Source organism: Suillus plorans (genome assembly GCF_016647745.1).
Source record: "Suillus plorans strain S12 chromosome Unknown HD556scaffold_25, whole genome shotgun sequence".
NCBI classification, from domain to species: domain Eukaryota; kingdom Fungi; phylum Basidiomycota; class Agaricomycetes; order Boletales; family Suillaceae; genus Suillus; species Suillus plorans.
Window position 1 is genome coordinate 353,454 of NW_024537409.1, and position 18,412 is coordinate 371,865.

At 45.2% G+C, this 18,412-nt stretch overlaps 6 protein-coding genes across 6 annotated transcripts; 2 read left to right on the top strand and 4 right to left on the bottom strand.

Moving 5' to 3' along the window:
• Nucleotides 1-563: 563 nt before the first annotated feature.
• HD556DRAFT_419498 (uncharacterized protein) lies at nucleotides 564-2,487 on the bottom strand. The gene is made up of 14 exons (XM_041310546.1): nucleotides 2,361-2,487; nucleotides 2,227-2,251; nucleotides 2,142-2,174; nucleotides 1,984-2,080; nucleotides 1,898-1,926; nucleotides 1,809-1,839; nucleotides 1,713-1,745; nucleotides 1,584-1,660; nucleotides 1,475-1,529; nucleotides 1,320-1,418; nucleotides 1,156-1,266; nucleotides 1,052-1,092; nucleotides 970-995; nucleotides 564-901 (listed from the first exon to the last, which is right to left on the bottom strand). Exons 2-14 carry the CDS (start codon nucleotides 2,239-2,241, stop codon nucleotides 763-765), a joined length of 786 nt encoding a protein of 261 aa, XP_041160745.1. The 5' UTR covers nucleotides 2,242-2,251; nucleotides 2,361-2,487; the 3' UTR covers nucleotides 564-762.
• A 367-nt stretch (nucleotides 2,488-2,854) lies between these two features.
• Nucleotides 2,855-4,341, top strand: HD556DRAFT_1368831 (uncharacterized protein; the record flags this gene model as incomplete). Its single annotated transcript, XM_041302873.1, has 5 exons — nucleotides 2,855-3,336; nucleotides 3,391-3,559; nucleotides 3,658-3,834; nucleotides 3,887-4,139; nucleotides 4,219-4,341. Coding segments are annotated over exons 1-5 (733 nt in total), but the record flags the coding sequence as incomplete, so codon positions are not given.
• Nucleotides 4,342-5,345: 1,004 nt separating this feature from the next.
• On the bottom strand, nucleotides 5,346-7,738 carry HD556DRAFT_419791 (uncharacterized protein). The gene is made up of 18 exons (XM_041310547.1): nucleotides 7,549-7,738; nucleotides 7,339-7,482; nucleotides 7,258-7,283; nucleotides 7,192-7,201; nucleotides 7,120-7,139; nucleotides 7,035-7,067; nucleotides 6,879-6,975; nucleotides 6,794-6,822; nucleotides 6,705-6,735; nucleotides 6,606-6,638; nucleotides 6,477-6,553; nucleotides 6,368-6,422; nucleotides 6,213-6,311; nucleotides 6,049-6,159; nucleotides 5,945-5,985; nucleotides 5,863-5,888; nucleotides 5,525-5,796; nucleotides 5,346-5,474 (listed from the first exon to the last, which is right to left on the bottom strand). The coding sequence occupies exons 2-17, from the start codon at nucleotides 7,349-7,351 to the stop codon at nucleotides 5,655-5,657; spliced, it is 843 nt and encodes a 280-aa protein (XP_041160747.1). The 5' UTR covers nucleotides 7,352-7,482; nucleotides 7,549-7,738; the 3' UTR covers nucleotides 5,346-5,474; nucleotides 5,525-5,654.
• Nucleotides 7,739-9,823: 2,085 nt separating this feature from the next.
• On the top strand, nucleotides 9,824-12,010 carry HD556DRAFT_419811 (uncharacterized protein). The gene is made up of 12 exons (XM_041310548.1): nucleotides 9,824-10,101; nucleotides 10,158-10,190; nucleotides 10,255-10,274; nucleotides 10,323-10,337; nucleotides 10,392-10,430; nucleotides 10,490-10,518; nucleotides 10,575-10,588; nucleotides 10,644-10,679; nucleotides 10,834-10,893; nucleotides 10,951-11,082; nucleotides 11,137-11,359; nucleotides 11,416-12,010. Exons 1-12 carry the CDS (start codon nucleotides 10,029-10,031, stop codon nucleotides 11,537-11,539), a joined length of 798 nt encoding a protein of 265 aa, XP_041160748.1. The 5' UTR covers nucleotides 9,824-10,028; the 3' UTR covers nucleotides 11,540-12,010.
• Nucleotides 12,011-12,726: 716 nt separating this feature from the next.
• HD556DRAFT_419827 (uncharacterized protein) lies at nucleotides 12,727-14,459 on the bottom strand. The gene is made up of 15 exons (XM_041310549.1): nucleotides 14,309-14,459; nucleotides 14,242-14,251; nucleotides 14,175-14,194; nucleotides 14,092-14,124; nucleotides 13,936-14,032; nucleotides 13,852-13,880; nucleotides 13,769-13,799; nucleotides 13,673-13,705; nucleotides 13,544-13,620; nucleotides 13,435-13,489; nucleotides 13,272-13,370; nucleotides 13,106-13,216; nucleotides 13,003-13,043; nucleotides 12,938-12,948; nucleotides 12,727-12,858 (listed from the first exon to the last, which is right to left on the bottom strand). The coding sequence occupies exons 1-15, from the start codon at nucleotides 14,363-14,365 to the stop codon at nucleotides 12,852-12,854; spliced, it is 711 nt and encodes a 236-aa protein (XP_041160749.1). The 5' UTR covers nucleotides 14,366-14,459; the 3' UTR covers nucleotides 12,727-12,851.
• Nucleotides 14,460-17,714: 3,255 nt separating this feature from the next.
• HD556DRAFT_1236513 (uncharacterized protein) lies at nucleotides 17,715-18,038 on the bottom strand (the record flags this gene model as incomplete). The annotated part of the gene is made up of 1 exon (XM_041297830.1): nucleotides 17,715-18,038. A coding segment is annotated over one exon (324 nt), but the record flags the coding sequence as incomplete, so codon positions are not given.
• Between the last annotated feature and the right edge of the window lie 374 nt (nucleotides 18,039-18,412).

Consider the following 18,412-nt stretch of genomic DNA (forward strand, 5'->3'; position numbering starts at 1 on the left):
CACTTTGAACAGCATCACCGTGACCGGTGTATTGGTGATTCGGAGACGGAGATACATCGGAGTCAGAAGTTTTATAGTGACTTGTTTGTTTGCCAACAGTTTCTCGGTAAGAAACAGCAAAGAGAATGACATTCCAGCAAATGCAACAAGAAGCTCCCATACTCAAATATCCAGAAGACTCCATTCAAATGTCTCCCTAGAAAATGCATCCAGCATGCTATTCCGCGCTATCCAAGCTTCTCAAGACCAACCCTATATACGGACTTTTATCGATAAGCCACAAGGTATGAATAGACCTCAGTCGGCAACTAAATTACTTCTACGACGTATGCAGAAGATCAAATATACCTCTTGTCCGTGCTAAACCCTGCTTAACCTCTGAACAACGGTATCTGATGGAAGACCAAGAAAATAGACACACTATGCCTGTCCAAGGGTGTGTATCAGACCTTTTGACATGAGTGCGCTCCCGTTCCTTGCTGGCTGTGATGTCATGGCGGTACCATGTCATTATTGTCATAACGAGTTACCATGGATAACTGTGTGATATTTGCCGTAGCATAAATGATAATAAATGTACAGCAGCTGGAACTAGTACGGTCGTCAAATAGATAAGGCCATCCAAATGCTCCACCTGCCCCGCGACAGACTCATCCTGTAAATTAAACACGTACAAACTCTACCAGACCCACCCCACCAGTCATCTTGTACAGTCCAAGGCTCGCTCCATGAACAACATTGAATAAACCACAGGATAAGACATCACGCTGTGACGTTCACAGATGACATGTCGGACAATCGAATATGAACCAGGCCGCTTGAGCCGCGTGAATGTTGGTTTGTCTGCCAGAGATGGATGTGCATGCGCGTGGCAACAGTCGCAAGGGCTAGGAACTGCACACTGTACATGGGTGTACATTTCGAGTGTGGTTAGTAGGAATACGCAGTAGAATGCAGAGAGGTGCATACCCATCCAAAACGGTCTGGTAGGAGTCCTGGGGCGCAGAAAATCAACGGCCCATCATAGAAGACCTTACGAATATTCACATACCTGGAGGAGCAACGATGTGAAGATGTTCATTACCGAGAATACTTTAGGAAACAGGATGATCATGGATGAGCACAGAAAAAAAGTGCATACGAGTGTTAACTCACGGAAAACGCAAGCATAATATAATATGTTATGGTTCATCAGGACAACATACAGATGGCTTTGGTTTCTCTGCCAGCTATGTATGGCACGTATGAGCGTGAGGATCATGAGTCCTGGGGAGAACACCTGTCAGCAGGTGTTTATACGCATATATGCTCCTGGTTACCCAGTCCGAACGCAGAAAAGAGAACAAATGGGATAAAAATCTGGTCACTGGATGAACTCTGATAACACCCTGTGATGTCCTGGATCGGGATAGTAGCATCTGTGAAAGTGAACGGAATGTTTCAGTCACACCAGAGGGAAGGTGAGAGTGCGTACATGCTGCGGAGGCGGTAGTGTCGATGATAACGCTGACGGCTCCTACGAGACACAGCTGGCTGATTGATTTACCACTAGCTTGTGTATGGTGAGTGGATTGGGAACTCACGAGATAGGTGCCCACGATGGCTGCGAGCAAGATTTTATTTTTGTTCCAGAACACATATGTCCTGATGATGAAAAAACCTGGATGAATCGGATCAGCAACATGCATATCTTAGGGAGGAAGGAGAGATACAGTCGGCGCAAGTGGCTGCTATCATGCCGAGCCCTGTGAGAGAAAGGGGGCTGCCCTCAGCAAGGTCGCACATAGATGAATGTACCATGCACGCACCTGAGGTAATATTGACCAACATCCCGCATTTCTGGCGAAGTCATGGAGTAAGTCGTTCGTTCTCATTAACTCTCCACCTCATCACATACAACTAGGTTCTCATTCGGGGTAAAGCTCACTGAAAAACAAGTGTTAATCGATTAATCAAGGCGATGTTTGCTGGAGCGGAACGCACTATATAGATTTATGATGAGAAGGATAAAGGGAAGGTATCTTGTAACAATATATAAGCCTTTCATCTTGCTCCAGTGCGATCGAAGTAAAAATGTCCACTTCGTATATCATAGTGTATCAGCCTGAGATCTAAGGCGTATCATGGAAGAAGTGTATTACCTCTTCATGAAGTGAACATGCATAATCATAGGTCTGGATAAGCGGGTTTGACGGTGGACATGAATGGATGAGAGTTGAAGCCTACCCAGAATGTAGCCATCGACGCTGAGCTGTATCAGGACACATAATATGACGTTCAGATAGTAGTATTACGCACTATACATGTACTGGTGTGCATGAGTTGTGAGTTATGATTCATCCTCATATCGACAAGGAGACATACCTTGGCGAACTGCAAACTCCTTGCTGCTGCGACATCGTCAATCGAATACTCCATTTCAAAGAGGTCAAAAGATGTCTTTCACACACATCACTGGCATGAGCCTTCTTAACTATTGAGCGGTCAACGCATCAGGATGGCAGTGTAATTTTAAATACTAAATACCGCGGACCACTGAGTTTAAATTTAGTTGATTGCGGTCGTGATGGTAGATTTTACCACTCACTAGATGTACTGCCAGCCGGAAAGTGACTTTGTAAAAGACATAGTTGCACCTTTGGCCGCCTGAGGCAACGGTAGTATCCCCAAAAGTCAACTAGTAATAGTCATACTCTATGCCGAGGCACATGAAGTACATTAATATTGTTATTGCTGATTTGGTCTTTGGTCAAACTATATAATCAATCCAGAACGCACCTGGCAACTAGCTGTACTTACCTCGGTGCTCGTTTTTTCGAGGTCCCGTTTTGAAGTGACCAACCTCTTTGGATATCGGACTTCCTGCGGCCGGCACTCTCCGGACAACTTCTGCCACCGACCAACTTTCAAATTTCATCTCCCGCAGCACAGACAGTACTTTGAGACATAGCGCTGCTGTTTTACTCACCTTGTAATTTGAATCAAAAAACGCTTTTATAGAGTCACATTGGATTCTTGTGTCGCTTCAGGTAGCCCCGTCCTGCTATCAATCGCATTAATAAGCCACCTGACTCACGGTGTTCGGGCGATTGAACGTATATATACAAGTCACTCCACCCTATCAAAAACATGCACTCACCGCTCATGCATAACTGTCCAGATACAACTCTTCATCACTACAAGTCTTAAACACAAGATGCTCAAAAAGCCTCCCTAACCAAGTTTCAAATTTGGTTTCTTGCGGCATTTCAAACCCGCGGTACACGGTGCTTCAAAACATTAGTCGCTCTGAATATCTGGATCAGATGAAAAGCTTGGACAATGGATGAGAACAAGGTGCGTCCGGGGATCTTCAGCATTTTCTGCAGAAAATTAGATTTGATTTTGAAGTGCAGAAATCGAGGGTGACTTCAACCTTCTCTTCTCCGACTCGTCTCGCCTTCTGACACTTTGGCATGGCCGACCAACTCACTGGAAATTAAACATCGCCTCTCCTCGCTCCTCGCTCCTGGGTATTCTTACTTCATCACCTTCCGAGCATCCATCAGTGAAGTGCCGCGTGTGAGTACTAAATTTTGAGCACATTTATGCAGGCTTGTGTGCTCAGTTCTTAAACAGTATATCATTTTTTTTTCAATGCGGCTCCTCGTAATTCAGTCCTCCGCTTACCTATTTACACCATGTTACGCCGCCAACAATGGAGAGCTCGAGACTTTGCGTTCATCCAGAAAAGATGTCGAGGAGTTGTTACAAGAATTGGATATCTCTGGGGAAGAGCGCAGTCAATTTTTCAAGTCCATTGCTGATGCATTCATACAATCTGGCCAGCCGTACGTATTCTTCTATTTGACTGATCAAGGTTGTGGTTGACATCTGACTCAACCAGGGAAACTGCTTATCATCACACGCTTCTTACGTTTCTTCATCACCATCCTCTTCCCAATCTGCAGCGATCAATGCCATAGCCTTGGCGTTGTGCTCACCCACCTCGTTCGACTTTGATCCATTGTTCAAGTTGGACGCTGTTGTCTCTGCGAAAGATCATGAGGCTTTCTCGCTTCTGCAGGTGTTTTTGAATAGTGGTCTACCAGAATTACATTCACCGCTCGAAAGCCATCCCGCTATTCTCGAAAAATATGGTAAGTCGGTTCATTATGATTAATACTACACATCTAAACCATTAACGGGCCTGCAGAACTCTACTGAGCGCAGCTTGAGCGGCGGATCTGTCTTCTGTCATTGTGTCACTGTTCTCACACATCGGGCATGACCTGCCGTATTCAGAGGTCGCGTCAATCCAGCAGATTGAATTGAGTAAAGTAGAGAAGTGGGCGATCGATGGTACGTCCTCTTGGCATCCTGTTGTTTATCATAATCTTTGAATAGTGATTCGTACCGGTCTTCTTACTGGAAAGCTCTCGCAGACTACTCAATCTCTACACGTTTACCATTCGTCAGCACGCACGTTTGAGCGAGAGCAATGGGAGGAGTATTGCTACGTGGAAGGCGGGCCTAGCGAGCGTGCTAGGGGTTGTTACTAGTGCACGAAAACACGGTAACGGTTCGGCTGTAGGTGAAGGCGCGCAACAGGTCACGCAGACAGGTGAGAGCATACCGCGTAGCCTACATCAGGGTTCCTCTGGTCAGCGAATCAAGGTCATGGTTGTTAACTACAATATGAGGGAAAGCTGGTGAAGTTCTGAACATGCTTTGGCTTTGATGTAACTCTCTGCTTACTGAGACGAGAGAATTTTGGTTTAGGCACTATCAACGACCAGAGGTGTTGATTGCATCAATGTTGCGCAGCCAACATCAGGGGACTTCTGTGTCAGTATACGTTCCCATCAGTTATGCAATCACTTGTCGCTACCGGTAGTGCTTTGCTTGGGAGTGCTGCTACGTACTGCACAACGTAATACAGATTCGCACCAGCTCACATATAATTCCACTCGCTGACAAGACGTACATAACAGACCAATGTACATCGAACTGCCTCAAAATTTTAACCGGACCAAGATAGATACTTGATGCAGCGAGGCGCCTGCAATTACAGCATGCAAAAACTGACCCGAATAGCAGGTTGTCTCGTCACTTTCACCACGTATTTTTCCTGCCGTAGTCTGATAGATTAATCTGACTCCACTGAGGGTGGCGATCAATGATGGTGAAAAAAAAGTTGATAGGAAAGATACGGTAGTCTGGTAGATTAATTGAGGATGGTAATCAATGATGGTGATAAAAAGTTGACTACTACTCGTTTCATATATATATGGATGTTGATGTGTGCTAACGCGATTCTTCTTGTATGATCTTGCAATATGAAATAATATGTTGACATGAGTGCGCTCCCGTTCCTTGTTCGCTGTGATGTCACGGCGGTACCGTGTCATAACTTCGTCTTTATGAGTTACCACGGATAACTGTGTGATCAAGTCGAATTTGTCGCAGTATAAATGATAATGTACATACAGCAGCTAAAACTACAGTTGTCAAATAGAAAAGGACATCCAAATGCTCCTCCCACCTCGCGACAGACTCATCTTGTAAATTACACACGTAGCGAACTCTACCAGACCCACCCCCCACCAGTCGCCTTGTACGGTCCAAGCCTCGCTCCATGAACGACACTGGATAGTAAACCACATGATAAGACATCACACTGTGCCATTCACAGATGATATGTCGGATAATTGAATCTGAACAAAGTCGCTAGTAGAGCCGCGTGAACGTTGATTTGTTTGCCAGAGATGGATGTGCATGCGTGTGGCAACAGTCGCAAGGGCTAGGAACTGGATACTGTACATGGGTGTACATTTCGAGTGTGATTAGTAGGAATACGCAGTCGAATGCAGAGGTACATACCCATCCAAAACGGTCTGGTAGGTTTCCTGGGGCGCAGAACATCAACGGCCCATCATAGAAGACCTTTAGAATATTCACGTACCTGGAGGAGCAACGATGTGAAGATGTTCATTATCGAGAATACTTCAGGAAATAGAATGAGCATGGATGAGCACAGAAAAATAGCGCGTACGAGTGTTAACTCACGGAACACGCAAGCATAATATAATATGTTATGGTTCATCAGGACAATGTACAGACGGCTTGAGTTTCTCCACCAGCTATGTATGGCACGTATGAGCGTGAGGATCATGAGTCCTGGGGAGAACACCTGTCAGCGCGTGTTGGTACACATATATGCTCCAAGTTACCCATTCCAAACGCAGAAAAGAGAACAAATGGGATAAACATCATGTCACCGGTTGAACTCTGGAAGCACCCTGTGATGCTCGGGATCGGGCTAGTCACATCTGTGGAAGTGAACAGAATGTTTCAGCTACACCAGAGGCAAGGTGAGAGTGCGTACATGCTACGGAGGCGGTAGCGTCGATGATAATGCTGACGGATCCTACGAGACACAACTGGCTGATTGATTTACCACTAGCTTGTGTATTGTGAGTGGATTGGGAACTCACGATATAGGTGCCCACGATGGCTGCGAGCAAGATTTTATTTTTGTTCCAGAACACATATGTCCTGATGATGAAAAAACCTGGATGAATCGGATCAGCAACGTGCATATCTTAGGGAGGAAGAAGAAATACAGTCGGCGCAAGTGGCTGCTATCATGCCGAGCACTGTGAGAGAGAGTGGGCTGCCCTCAGCAAGGTTGTACATAGTAGATGAATGTACCATGCACGTACCTGAGGTAATATTGACCAACATCCCGCATTTCTGGCGAAGTCATGGAGTAAGTCGTTCGTTCTCATCAACTCTCCACCTCATCACATACAATTGGGTTCTCATTCGGGGTAAAGCTCGCTGAAAAAAAGTGTTAATCAATTAATCAGGGCGATGTGTGCTGGAGCGGAACGCACTGTATAGACCTGTGATGATAAAGATAAAGGGGAGGTACTTTGTAACAATATACAAGCATTTTATCTTGCTCCAGTGCGATCGAAGTAAAAATGACCACTTCGTATATCATATTGTGTGTGTCAGATCTAAGACGTATCGTGGAAGAAGTGTATTACCTCTTCATGAAGTGAACACGCATAATCATAGATCTGGATAAGCGGGTTTGACGGTGGACATGAATAGACGAGAGTTGAAGCTTACCCAGAATGTAATCATCGCCGCTGAGCTCAGGTATCAGGACAAATCATATGACGTTCAGACAGTAGTACGCACTATACATGTACTGGTGTGCATGAGTTGTGAGTTATGATTCATCCTCGTATCGACAAGGAGACATACCTTGGCGAACTGCAAACTCCTTGCTGCTTCGACATCGTCAGTCGAATACTCCATTGAGAGGTCAAAAAATGCCTTTCACACACATCACTGGCATGAGCCTTCTTAAGCTATTGAGCGGTCAACTTTTTTTTTGATCCCAATTTGTGTCCGTTGAGTTCGAAAGTATCCCATGTACGACAATGAGTTGAACTGAGCTGAAACTTCATGATGGCAGTATAAATAGTACTAAATACCGCGGACCAAATTTAGTTCAAGTTGATTGCGATCGTGATGGTAGATTTTACCACTCACTAGATGTACTACCAGCTGGAAAGTGACTTGGTAAATGATACAGCTGCACCTTTGGACGTCTGAGGCAGTACTAGCAATAGTCATACCGTATCTATGAGCATAAGTACATTAATATTGTTATTACTACTTTGGGCTTAGGTCAAACTTTCTACATAATCAATCCAGAACGCACCCCATGATGGCATAACTATTTCTGCTAGGAAAGGGTACCTCGGAGTCTGGGCTTTTTTCATTCTGCCCTCTTTGTACGTCTTTCTCCCTCTGTTGTCTCCATTTTTTTGTGTGTGTACGAAATGAGAGGAAGCGAAAGACAGCAGAGCTTGGGACGACCGTGAAGGCAATGGACACGCGTCTGACTTGTTGCTATCCAGCAGTGAGCAGACACAACACACCAAGGAGTCTAAAATTGTATAATGCACTAATTTCAACAGAATACTGTGAGGTAACCGTATTCCTTATAGAAATGGACTGACAGGGTGCTACGAAGGCGGAAGTACCATAAGGTGCAGAAGATGGAAGTCAAGACGTCAACATATCATCGTACGGTAAGCGCAAGGAAGGTAAAGATGACATTGAACACTACGGCTATAAATATTATTTTTCAAAGTTCACACCAAGGTTCACGTTCACCATCAGACCGGGTAACAATAGAAATTCGGAATAGGTAGTACTATGTGGTGGTAGACAAAGGTGCACCGGATTCAAGTTTGTCATTAATTCTAGTTATGCATTACTTGTCATTCAACAACGCATAATACAAGAACAATCCCGCGTACCTCGACGACATAGTCAGAAATAGCAGCCTCTTTGCTAGCTTCAATGGGGAAGAAGGGCATTGGGTTTGCACGCACAAGAAGCGATGCTAAACGAAGTTTGATTCAAGTGGAGGCGTAAATGATGATCAGAAACGAACCACAAGCGATCAGCAAGATAGCGAAGGCTGGGAATGAGATAAGTTTCCGTGCCATCTGCTATGGGGCCCGGGGAGGTTGTTAGACGAATGTGAGCGGCAGGATGCAAGAGCAGCGCACCGTTACGAGTGTAGGATGCGATATCACAGTTGGCTTGTACGAACACGATGAAAGTAACAGATGGTTGCGACCCTTTTATCCATCCTTGATGACAAAAAAGGATTAATGATAGAGAAGTTCACGTTATACAATAGAATGTGTATTTCAAGGGATGGGCGCTGATCGCCATGAGTGACTTGGCAACTTATGGCATTTTTGGACATTCAGATTAGAAACTTCTTGTCTCGCAGCCTCCTGAACCTGCGACAGCCAAGTAGTTAACCAAAGAGAGCATTGGACCTGACATCGTTTCCTGTCTCTAAACACGCACAGAGACAATGGGACAAGTCACGTACGTGTTCGGCTGATAATAAATCTCATTCCAGTATTCCATGAAATCAGTAATTCGTTTCGAGAAGCCCACAAAAAGATGGAAGCAATCATCGAGGTACGGTTGCAGAATGTTTCCTCGTGGTATTGTCGTGCAGCATCCAATGATCATTGGATTATTTATGGATATAATATGAAGCTGTGCCCAATAACCAAATGAACCTAGTGGCGGCGAATGTGAAGCGTTGGTGCCGTAGCAAGATTAGACAAAAAAACGGTAACGGCAGTATGCACATTGCATACATGTGAGGCACACCGAAGTTTTTCCATTTACAGAAATAAATGGTGACCGGTTCCGGGTGTTAACGGAACGGCAATTGAGCCATTGGTCTATCAAATCAATGATTCTTTTGCTATGACAAGTTACCATGGGTCTTATCTTGCGTCGTGCTTCTTCAGCGTTTCAAATTTCAGCTTTCGCCGCTGTATAGCCGTTCTCTCGCTCAACAGAGTTCGCGCATCTGGATGGTCCAAGTACTACTAGTGAGGCTAGCTGAAGGCGCTGGCATCAAATGGATTCAGTCTAGTGCATTTTGCATTGCTTTATCTTGTTAAAGCGCTGTCAGCCCAGCTGTGAGTTGTTTGATCAAGACATGATGCCTAGATTGCATGTCATTCAAGTTGCCATAAGCTCGATAAACTTTGGATGGGCTCTTATTCCTCCGGATCCCGGCCCCAGCGAGCCACGCAAGGTGGTGAGATTAGGCTTTTTTCGATGGTCACATCGCCTGCCAGTGATACATAATACTAGGTTTAGACTAATGTAGGCGTGGCAAGGACATCTTCAGACATACTGCAGGTGCCCGGAATCAGGGATAGCCTTTCGCGTGACACCGCTTTTCACAATCAAAAGATCTACTTTGATTACATGCATCACCCTTCGCACAACCTCCGCTTGTTCAACCTTGTTTCAGTCGACAACACTTTGCCAAGGCCAATCAACTCCATCAGCACAGGATATTCATTCCTATACACAATCTGCAATTGAAGCACTGTCATGGTGGTATATCTAGCACAAACGCCATCATTGTACATCCACCACCTTGAAGCTCGCCACTCCTTGACACAAATCCCTTCAATATGACCAATGCCTCGAACGATCCCAGTCTGTGGCCGCTGATTTATTCCTATCGTATTATCAGCTATGTTGTAGGTTCGTGGAGAACGAGTCGGATTCTTTTTGTGATGTCTTACTCGATTTTCTGGCAGTCGCAGCCTCTACTGCAGTGGTATATAATTGGAGTGAGCAAGTTCATGCTCAGCGAGCGAATTATTTGACATCTGACATCTCCATGTTATTCTGCAGCACTCACAATCAGACAAGAGGTAGGCCGATTCACTTCAGCACTCATCTCACTAATAATGGTTTCGTAGGTTGAATTAATCTGGGTGAGCAAACTCCCATATCAGAGGAACCACATGATATAGAATAGTTTGGAGCAGAGGCAACGCTGGTCGCTGATGACGGTCCTATATCTCACTGTACGTGATCCATGTTTCAAGTATGGTTGACGAGTTGTGCTGACTTCAGAATATTCTAGCTGCGCTCAGCTGGAATATTATTTTGCGTGTATGTCTAATAAGCTGGCATTTGTCAGTATGCTGATCACAATTTGGCACGATCAGCCTCAGCATACTATGTACGTACTATCCTCACACACACTGTGTTCGTATCTTATAAACTACCGCAAACAGCGACTAACCAATCGATCTCGCTGACAGACAAAGTGAGTATTCTTTCACCGATACCTGTCGTTCCCTTTAACTGACCATACTCGCATGTAGGGGTAAGTGATATTTTCGACTGGAATCCTCAGTCTAACCGTCGAAAAAGCTGTAGGTTTGTTCGAGTCTTTCGACGCTCATCTGTAACTGGATTTCTTAGGTACTATTCTCGCTTTCACACAAGCGTGGACATCTTTCGTTGTATATATCATGTTGGGTGGTGAGCTACTCGACTACACTACCTCAGTGATATTGATTTGGCTGAGTACTATACAAGTTATTGTCATAGCTCGTCTGCATGCTATGTACCACTCCAGAAAGATGCTCATTTTTCTAGTGATAGTCTTCATGGTCGTCACAATTGCCTGTGGATTGGTTATTGGGATAGTAGGCATGAATTTTCAATATGGTAAGCTGTACCCGAAGTCCTCACTGCGCATCATGCTGATGGAATGTATATCAGGGGAGACTGTCTTGTCCGGCACCTATCAGTGCATTGGCGAAGGATCCCAGTATTCGGGCAGACTCCTAGTAGCTGTGCCTTGGGTATTTTACACTACATGGGGGATCATTGGACTGTCTCTTGCAGTCTGGGTTGCTTTCAGGCACTTCCGTGAAATGAAACGATGGGCCATCGAGGACCGTCGCACGGCGCTGATAAAAATGCACGTGATTTACTTTACAATGTGAGCTTCTCTTTTGAACTTTAATTATCATCCCCCTGAGGTTCTGCATGTGCTAGATTTTCTGCTGCTGCTTGCTTGAACCTCGGCTCGCTTTCTCCACGAGTATCTGTACGCCGAACCAGCTGTATCGATACTGATTACTTATTATTTTTTACAGAACTTGGCTTCTGTGGGAGTTGATGTTTATTATGGCGTCATCGAAATTGTCCTGTTCGTACAGATGTTTGTTCTGGGACCATGTCTCATTCTTCACATCCGAGCATACAACGATCACCTTGCGACCACTTCTGACGCAGGAATTGGCATACCATTGCTTTCCAGAAGCGCACCCACGACACATCGACTGACAGTGATGTATGACACAGGAGACGAACATCAGGTGCCGGGTATTCTGCAGGGGGCATGAAAGGCTCATCGTTGTATAGACGAATTGGTATTCAAGTGGGCTTGAAATAGAGAGATAGGTGTGGAAAAATCGGAGTCATCATATCGATGACGTGGCGGACTCGTTTTCTATTAACTGAACTCTTCCCGGTGATTTGGACAGAGCTCGGACTAGGAAGGAGGAAGGGAATTCGGCTTGAACTATAATTTATTACAGCATGTAAAGGAGCTATTGGGAACTTATACCATTTGTGAACATTTCAGGTTTCGATTGAAGGATTTGGAAGGACTAATACCTGAGGATCCTCGCCCGGATCTTCGGATCTCCATTCCTCGGACAAATCCATGAATAACCGCAATAAATTATTTCGAGGGCTTGTAAGGTATGTTGCAGTTCATGCAATGCGACAAGACTGTGTGGTTTCCATAGGATAAATGTTAGTTACTTCCATTGGCGATATGCATAGGTCACTGACGTTGTGTTTCAAGAACCTCGGAACCAGCAGTGCGGACCATCCTTCCGTGCTAGTGCATCCTTCAAGGCCTTGTATTTTTGCTCTGGCGGCGGTACGCTGGTCAATAAGGATCTCCGGATACCAATCTTCCAATTTCTCCACATACTTGAGGGTGATGATGAGAATAATGCATGATACACACTAGTCCTCTGAGTGTGATTAAGTCAAATTTCTCGTAGTATACATGATCATGTGTAGGAGCAGAATTATATCGACCTATACTTGTCACGGCGACGATGTCGAAAACTCAAGGGATTCCGGCTCTAGCACAAGTCCTGAATCCGTCGCCGCGTGCAGTGGAAATGATAGGTACGAAGGCCATTCAGATCTACTTCCTACCTAGCGATAGATTCATCTTATAAGTTAGACATGTAACGAATTCTTCCAAACCCACCCCTACCAGTCATCTTGTACGGTCCAAGCCTCGGTCCACGAACGACACAGAATAAGCCACATGATAAAACATCACGCCGTGGTGGGATTTGCAAATGAGATGTCGGACATTGGAATATGCACTAGGGCGCTAGAGCTGTGTGAATGTTGGTTCGTCTGCCAGAGATGGAGGTGCATGCGCGTGGCGAGGGTCGCAAGGATCATGAACTGGAAATTGCACGTGGGTGTACGTTTCGAGTATTGTCAGTAGCAATACGCAGCAGGGTATGAAGGTGCATACTCATACAACATGGAGGACTGGGGGCAGAACATCAACAGCTCGGTCATAGAAGGTATTTGGGATGCACGCACATGGAGGAGCAGTGATGTGAATATGTTCGCCACCGAGAACACTTCGGCGAAGAGAATGGCCATGGGTGAGCACGTAAAAACGGCGCGTGCAAGTGTAACTCACGAAGACCGCATGCATAATATGCTATGTTGTGGTTCACTAGGACAACGTACAGACGATTTGGGTTTATCCGCCAGCTGTGTATGGCGCGTATGAGCGTGAGGATTACGAGAACTGAGGAGAACACCTGTCAGGATGTGTTTGTGCATATATGCCCCTGGTTACCCACCCAGATCGAACACGGAAAAGAGAAGAAATGGTATGAAGAACCGGAAAGTGGTGGAACTCTGGTAGCACCCTGTAATGCCTGGGATCGCGCTAGTCGGATCTGTGAAAGTGAACAGAATGTTTCAGTAGTCGTGGAACATTAGAGAGAAGGTGAGAGTACGTACATGTTGTGGGAGCAGTAGTAGCGAAGGTAAGGCCGGTGGAGGCCCCAATAAAAGTCTAGTTGATGCATCTACCACTAGTATGGGCGTGGTGATTAGATTAGGGACTCACGAAAAAGGTGCAGAGCATGGCTGCGAGCAAGATTCTATTGTTGTTCCAGAGCACATATGTTCTGAGGATGAAAAACCCTGGATAAATCAGATGAGGGACGCACACATAGTATGAGGGAACGAGAGATACATTCGGAGAAAATGACTAATACTAGGTTAAGACCTATAGGAGGAAAGTAGTAGCCTTCGGTAAGGACGTGCATACATGAATGTACCATGCACGTACCTAGTTCAACATTGTCCGACACCAGGCATCTCTGGCGTATCATGCAATAAGTCATTCTTGTTACTCTCCACCGCATCACATACATCTGCGTTTTCATTCGGAGTAAATCCCCCTGAAGAACAAGTTTAATTCATCATTGTGGCGATGTGTGCTGGAGCGGAACGCACTATATATATCCGTAGCGAGAATGATAAAGGGGAGGTATCGTGTAACGATGTACAGGCCTTTCATCTTGCTCCAGCGCGATCGAAGCAAAAATGTCCACTTTGCACAGCATATTGTGGGTATCAAAACTGAGGTGCATCATAGAAGAAGTGTGTTACCTCTTCGTGAAGTAAATATGCGTAGTCATAGATCTGTATAAGTGAGTTTTATAGCGGACGTGAGTAGAGCAGAATAACCCTACCCAGAATGTGACCATCGACACTGAATCGTATTAGGACCAAATAGTAAGAGGTTCAGACAGTACGCACTGTGTATGTACTGATGAAACATGACTTGTCAATTATGGTTCGCCCTCGTATCGACAAGGAGACACACCTTAGTTAACTGCAAGCTCCTCGCTGCTGTGATATCGGCAGTCGAATACGAGTCCATCTAGAGGTCAAAAAATGTGTTTCACACACATCATGCGTCTTCTTAGCTTTTAGTGTGAATGAGCCGAATGAGCCCCATGGTGGCAGTGTAAATACTACTAGTAGGAATCCATCAGCATCATTCGAATTAGTTCCAGTTTAAACTTAGCTTGCAGTGCGGACCGCGGTCGTGAATCGTGATGGAGTGTTCATGATCATCATTATTCAGTGGATGTACTCGCGAGTCGGGGAGCGACTTGACAAAATAAACAGTTGCACCTGGAGTTCGATGCACCTGAGGCAGTAATAATAAGTTATGCTCTGGCACATACATTGTGGTCTACAAAAGAAACACAGAATTCAACGCACCTAGTATGTAATAACTATATATAGCTCCGTTCCAACTCGGAGCCTTGATCGGTTCTGACCCGAAATCCAAACATTCATCATGATAGCCCCCGCACACCATGGCCCGGGCTTAGCACCGTAAGTTAGAGCAAATTAACATATTGCCATTGTAGCATGGCTCAAAGACAAGGAGTCTGCGCTGCCTGCAATTTACTGGTCAACGAGTTTCATACACAGGTGCGTACCAGTCGTTTTATTTATTTCATAAATCAGTTTAACCTTCAGAAACTCAAAGTTGCAATTGGGCTTCATACCCAACTCTCACCACTTTGTTCGCTCAGTTGAACATTATTCGTATTTGATCAATCGTGCAGATGAGTCTGAGATGCTATTGACACGGACGCTAACAATTATGCTAACCAGAGTTTAAACGGCACTTACTCATCATCGATTTTTTCACCCGCTCGACGACCACGAGAGCGACCGCACAGATTTGCTATGACCCGTCAAGACCCCTTCATTCGTTTCTCCGTTGCTTCTACTGTTCTACTGCTGAACGCTTGTGTCATCTCTTCCACGCGCAACTTTGCTGCTTTGCATGTATGCTTCTATCATTGCCTTCCAATGGTTCCCATACGACAAGTCCGTTGTCCTCGTCCCACTTGTACATCATGTCATCCAACGAGCTGCTCACAATGTGGATATTGTCGTGCAAGAAGATGAAATTCAAAATCCCCTTCTTGTGTCCTTTTGCAAATAAGTTGTCGACATCATCAATAACTGGAACTTTCCTGGTATCTAAGTAATCGTGTGCGTAATACCGGTTTGCAAATACGAATGTACTCCAAGATTGATTATCAAGGGCTTCCTTTCTGATTGATTTCGCACTGCAATACTCCACCTGATCAAGTGTCTTGAAACGGGATCAAATATCTATCTTCATCATGCAGATTTTGGCGATAGAAGCGCTGAACGGTGTTATATCTGTCACGAACGCTATCGCCATACTGCACCACCAACATCCCAACTCGCTCACACCCATCCCCCGAATATGCCCGCAGTCTCAAATGATCCCACTTGGTGGCCGATGATCAATTCGAATTTGGTTTACTGCTGTTGTATGGGTTTGTCGTATCTGTTGGTAATGCCTCTCGATCTAACATTGACTTACGGTTTCGCAGTTGCCGCCGGCGCTGTGGTGGTATATGATTGGGGTGAACAGAACAGTGTTTGAAACCGCTGATATTCTTATTATATTTCCAGTACTGACACTCGGACAAGAGGTAGGTCAATGTTATCAGAGCAGCCAACTCGCTAAGAGTGGTGTTATAGATTGAATTGATCTGGGTGAGTGACAGAGTCTCATATTAGGAGAAAACAGGAGAACACGATGAATTTGCGACAGAGGCAACGCTGGTCTCTCATGACCATGCTGTATTTGGCTGTTCGTACCTCGTGGTATGCTATAGTGTGATCGGCAGTTGTGCTGACTCCAAATTTTTCTAGATACGCTATATTGGAGTACTATATTCTTTGTATGTGTCGAGGTCAACTTAAATTGGCACCGTGCTAATAGCTCATCCCTGACGATTAGTGTCTGTGTTCTGTGTATGTGACATATGCGCCATGTTCGATCCTTCTAACTAGTGGCACACAGTATTTATGCCATCGGTCTCGCTGACAGATGCAGTGCGTAGTATTCTACAACTATCTCATTCCTATCCAATGAATACACTCGCATGTAGGGGTGGGTGAGATTCTAACATTGAACTTGGCACGACTTGATGACTCAACAGATGTGAGTCGGAGTGCTTGATATTAGTACGAGGGTGATCACTGATCGCGTGTTTCAGGCAATATTACGAACTATGCATTGAATATGGCGGATGTAGTCGTATCTGCCATGCTGGGTGGTGAGTTACCGAGCTGCAATACCTCGGTGATATTAAGTTGACTTGATTGAAATATGATACAAGTCATCATGATTGCTCGATTGCATGCCATGTATCAGAGATCTAGAACGATCCTTATCATCCTTTTTGTTATCTTTCTGGCTGTTAACATTGCCTGCGCAATAATCACAGCAATAATACTCAACGATACTGTAACGGGTAAGCTTTACTTGTTACATTGAAGAACACGACTCATTGGACAAACAACAGAGGAGATGATACTCTCTGGCACATATATGTGCCGTTATAGATATCAGGGGGATAGCCAGCTTCTGATTTTGATGGATTTGATGTTCAGCGCTGTTTGGGAAGTCCTCACATTGTGTCTGTCAATCCGAATTGCTATAAAACACTTCCGTGACCTGCAACGACTTGGTCCATTGACAAGATCGACCATCGGAGACTGTTTCAGAGTGTTGATAGAATCTCACATGCTTTATTTTGCAAGGTGAGCATGTAATGTGAATACAGTCATCTTATCTGCTCAAGTTCCGCACGTGCTAGCATCGTTTGCGTCTCTTGCCTCCAGCTTGCTTATCTCTCACTAGACTTCTTGGTGCGGCAACCTGTCACTGCTACCTGTTTGTAACCACTGCTCATCATTTCTGTAGAATACGAATTCCAAGGGAGGTTTGATACTCAATGGTGCTTGCGACATTTTCTTGAGCATGCAGTTGTTCAAGTTTGTGCTGGGACCACGCCTTATCCTTAGCGTTCGGAAATATCATGCCAAACTCGTGGCAGACTCCGATGCCGGAACTAGCATGAATTCGATTGTTTTCCTGGAACTTGTACATGTACCAACTAGTAGTATTGTGTAGGAAAATGTTTCTCGAGTGTTGTGCAGGGAGGTGGCCGACGACCCATCATCGTATGCATTAACACGCAATATACTTGAAACTCGATGGGTATGATAGGAAGGCGCGAGTCAGCTCGACAGGCCCAGCCAGTACCAGAACAAAAGACGACGCTGTAAACGAGTCAAGTACACAAAACTTTGGTAGTCGGAAAAACACAATAGAGTGTACAAGAACGAGATAGCTGGAGCGCAATGATATATCAGGGTCATTTTTACAACAGGATGGAAGAGAATTGTGAATTTACCAAACGACTACAATATTCGAACATATTCATGTAGAAAGCTTTGACAATGTGTTTTGCGATAGTATCGTCGACTTCCCACCGAGTGCCAACAACACTCTTGAACCCTGAAAACTGGAGGCCATGTGCAAGGTGAGTCGCTTCGTTGGGCGTCTTCTCGTCGCCGACGGCGGTATGACACGTCGACAAGAATTTCTCCACCATGATATCAAGCAGCTTCAGATGTTCGTCTCTCATAACAAGATGCAAATTGTAAGGTTGCGCATGATCCTGATTACCATGACAAGCTAGGTGTTCTGCTGCAAAGCTTCGAGTGCACCTACTCGTGTGACTGCGTCACCAGAAATAGTGGTGCGGCTGGCCGTCGTAGGGACGAGCTTATAAACAAGCTCGGGCTCACTGTCAACAGCCAAGAACGCCTCGATTTTCCCTGCGCCCGGTTGACCTTGTCCGATCGCCACGAAGGATGGAGGCACGCGCTTTTTCATCAAGTGTCTAGGTCTGATCAGAGCTGAAAGTGTCGGCGTGCAAGAGTAGATGTAGAGATCCTGAAGGCATGGCTCCTTCCCAGAACGATCTGCCTTTGTTTGAAAGGGGTGAGCTACACGGAGAGGAATGAACGTGAAAGCTACAGTTGAACACAGCCAGATTCGAGAACGGCGTTTGAG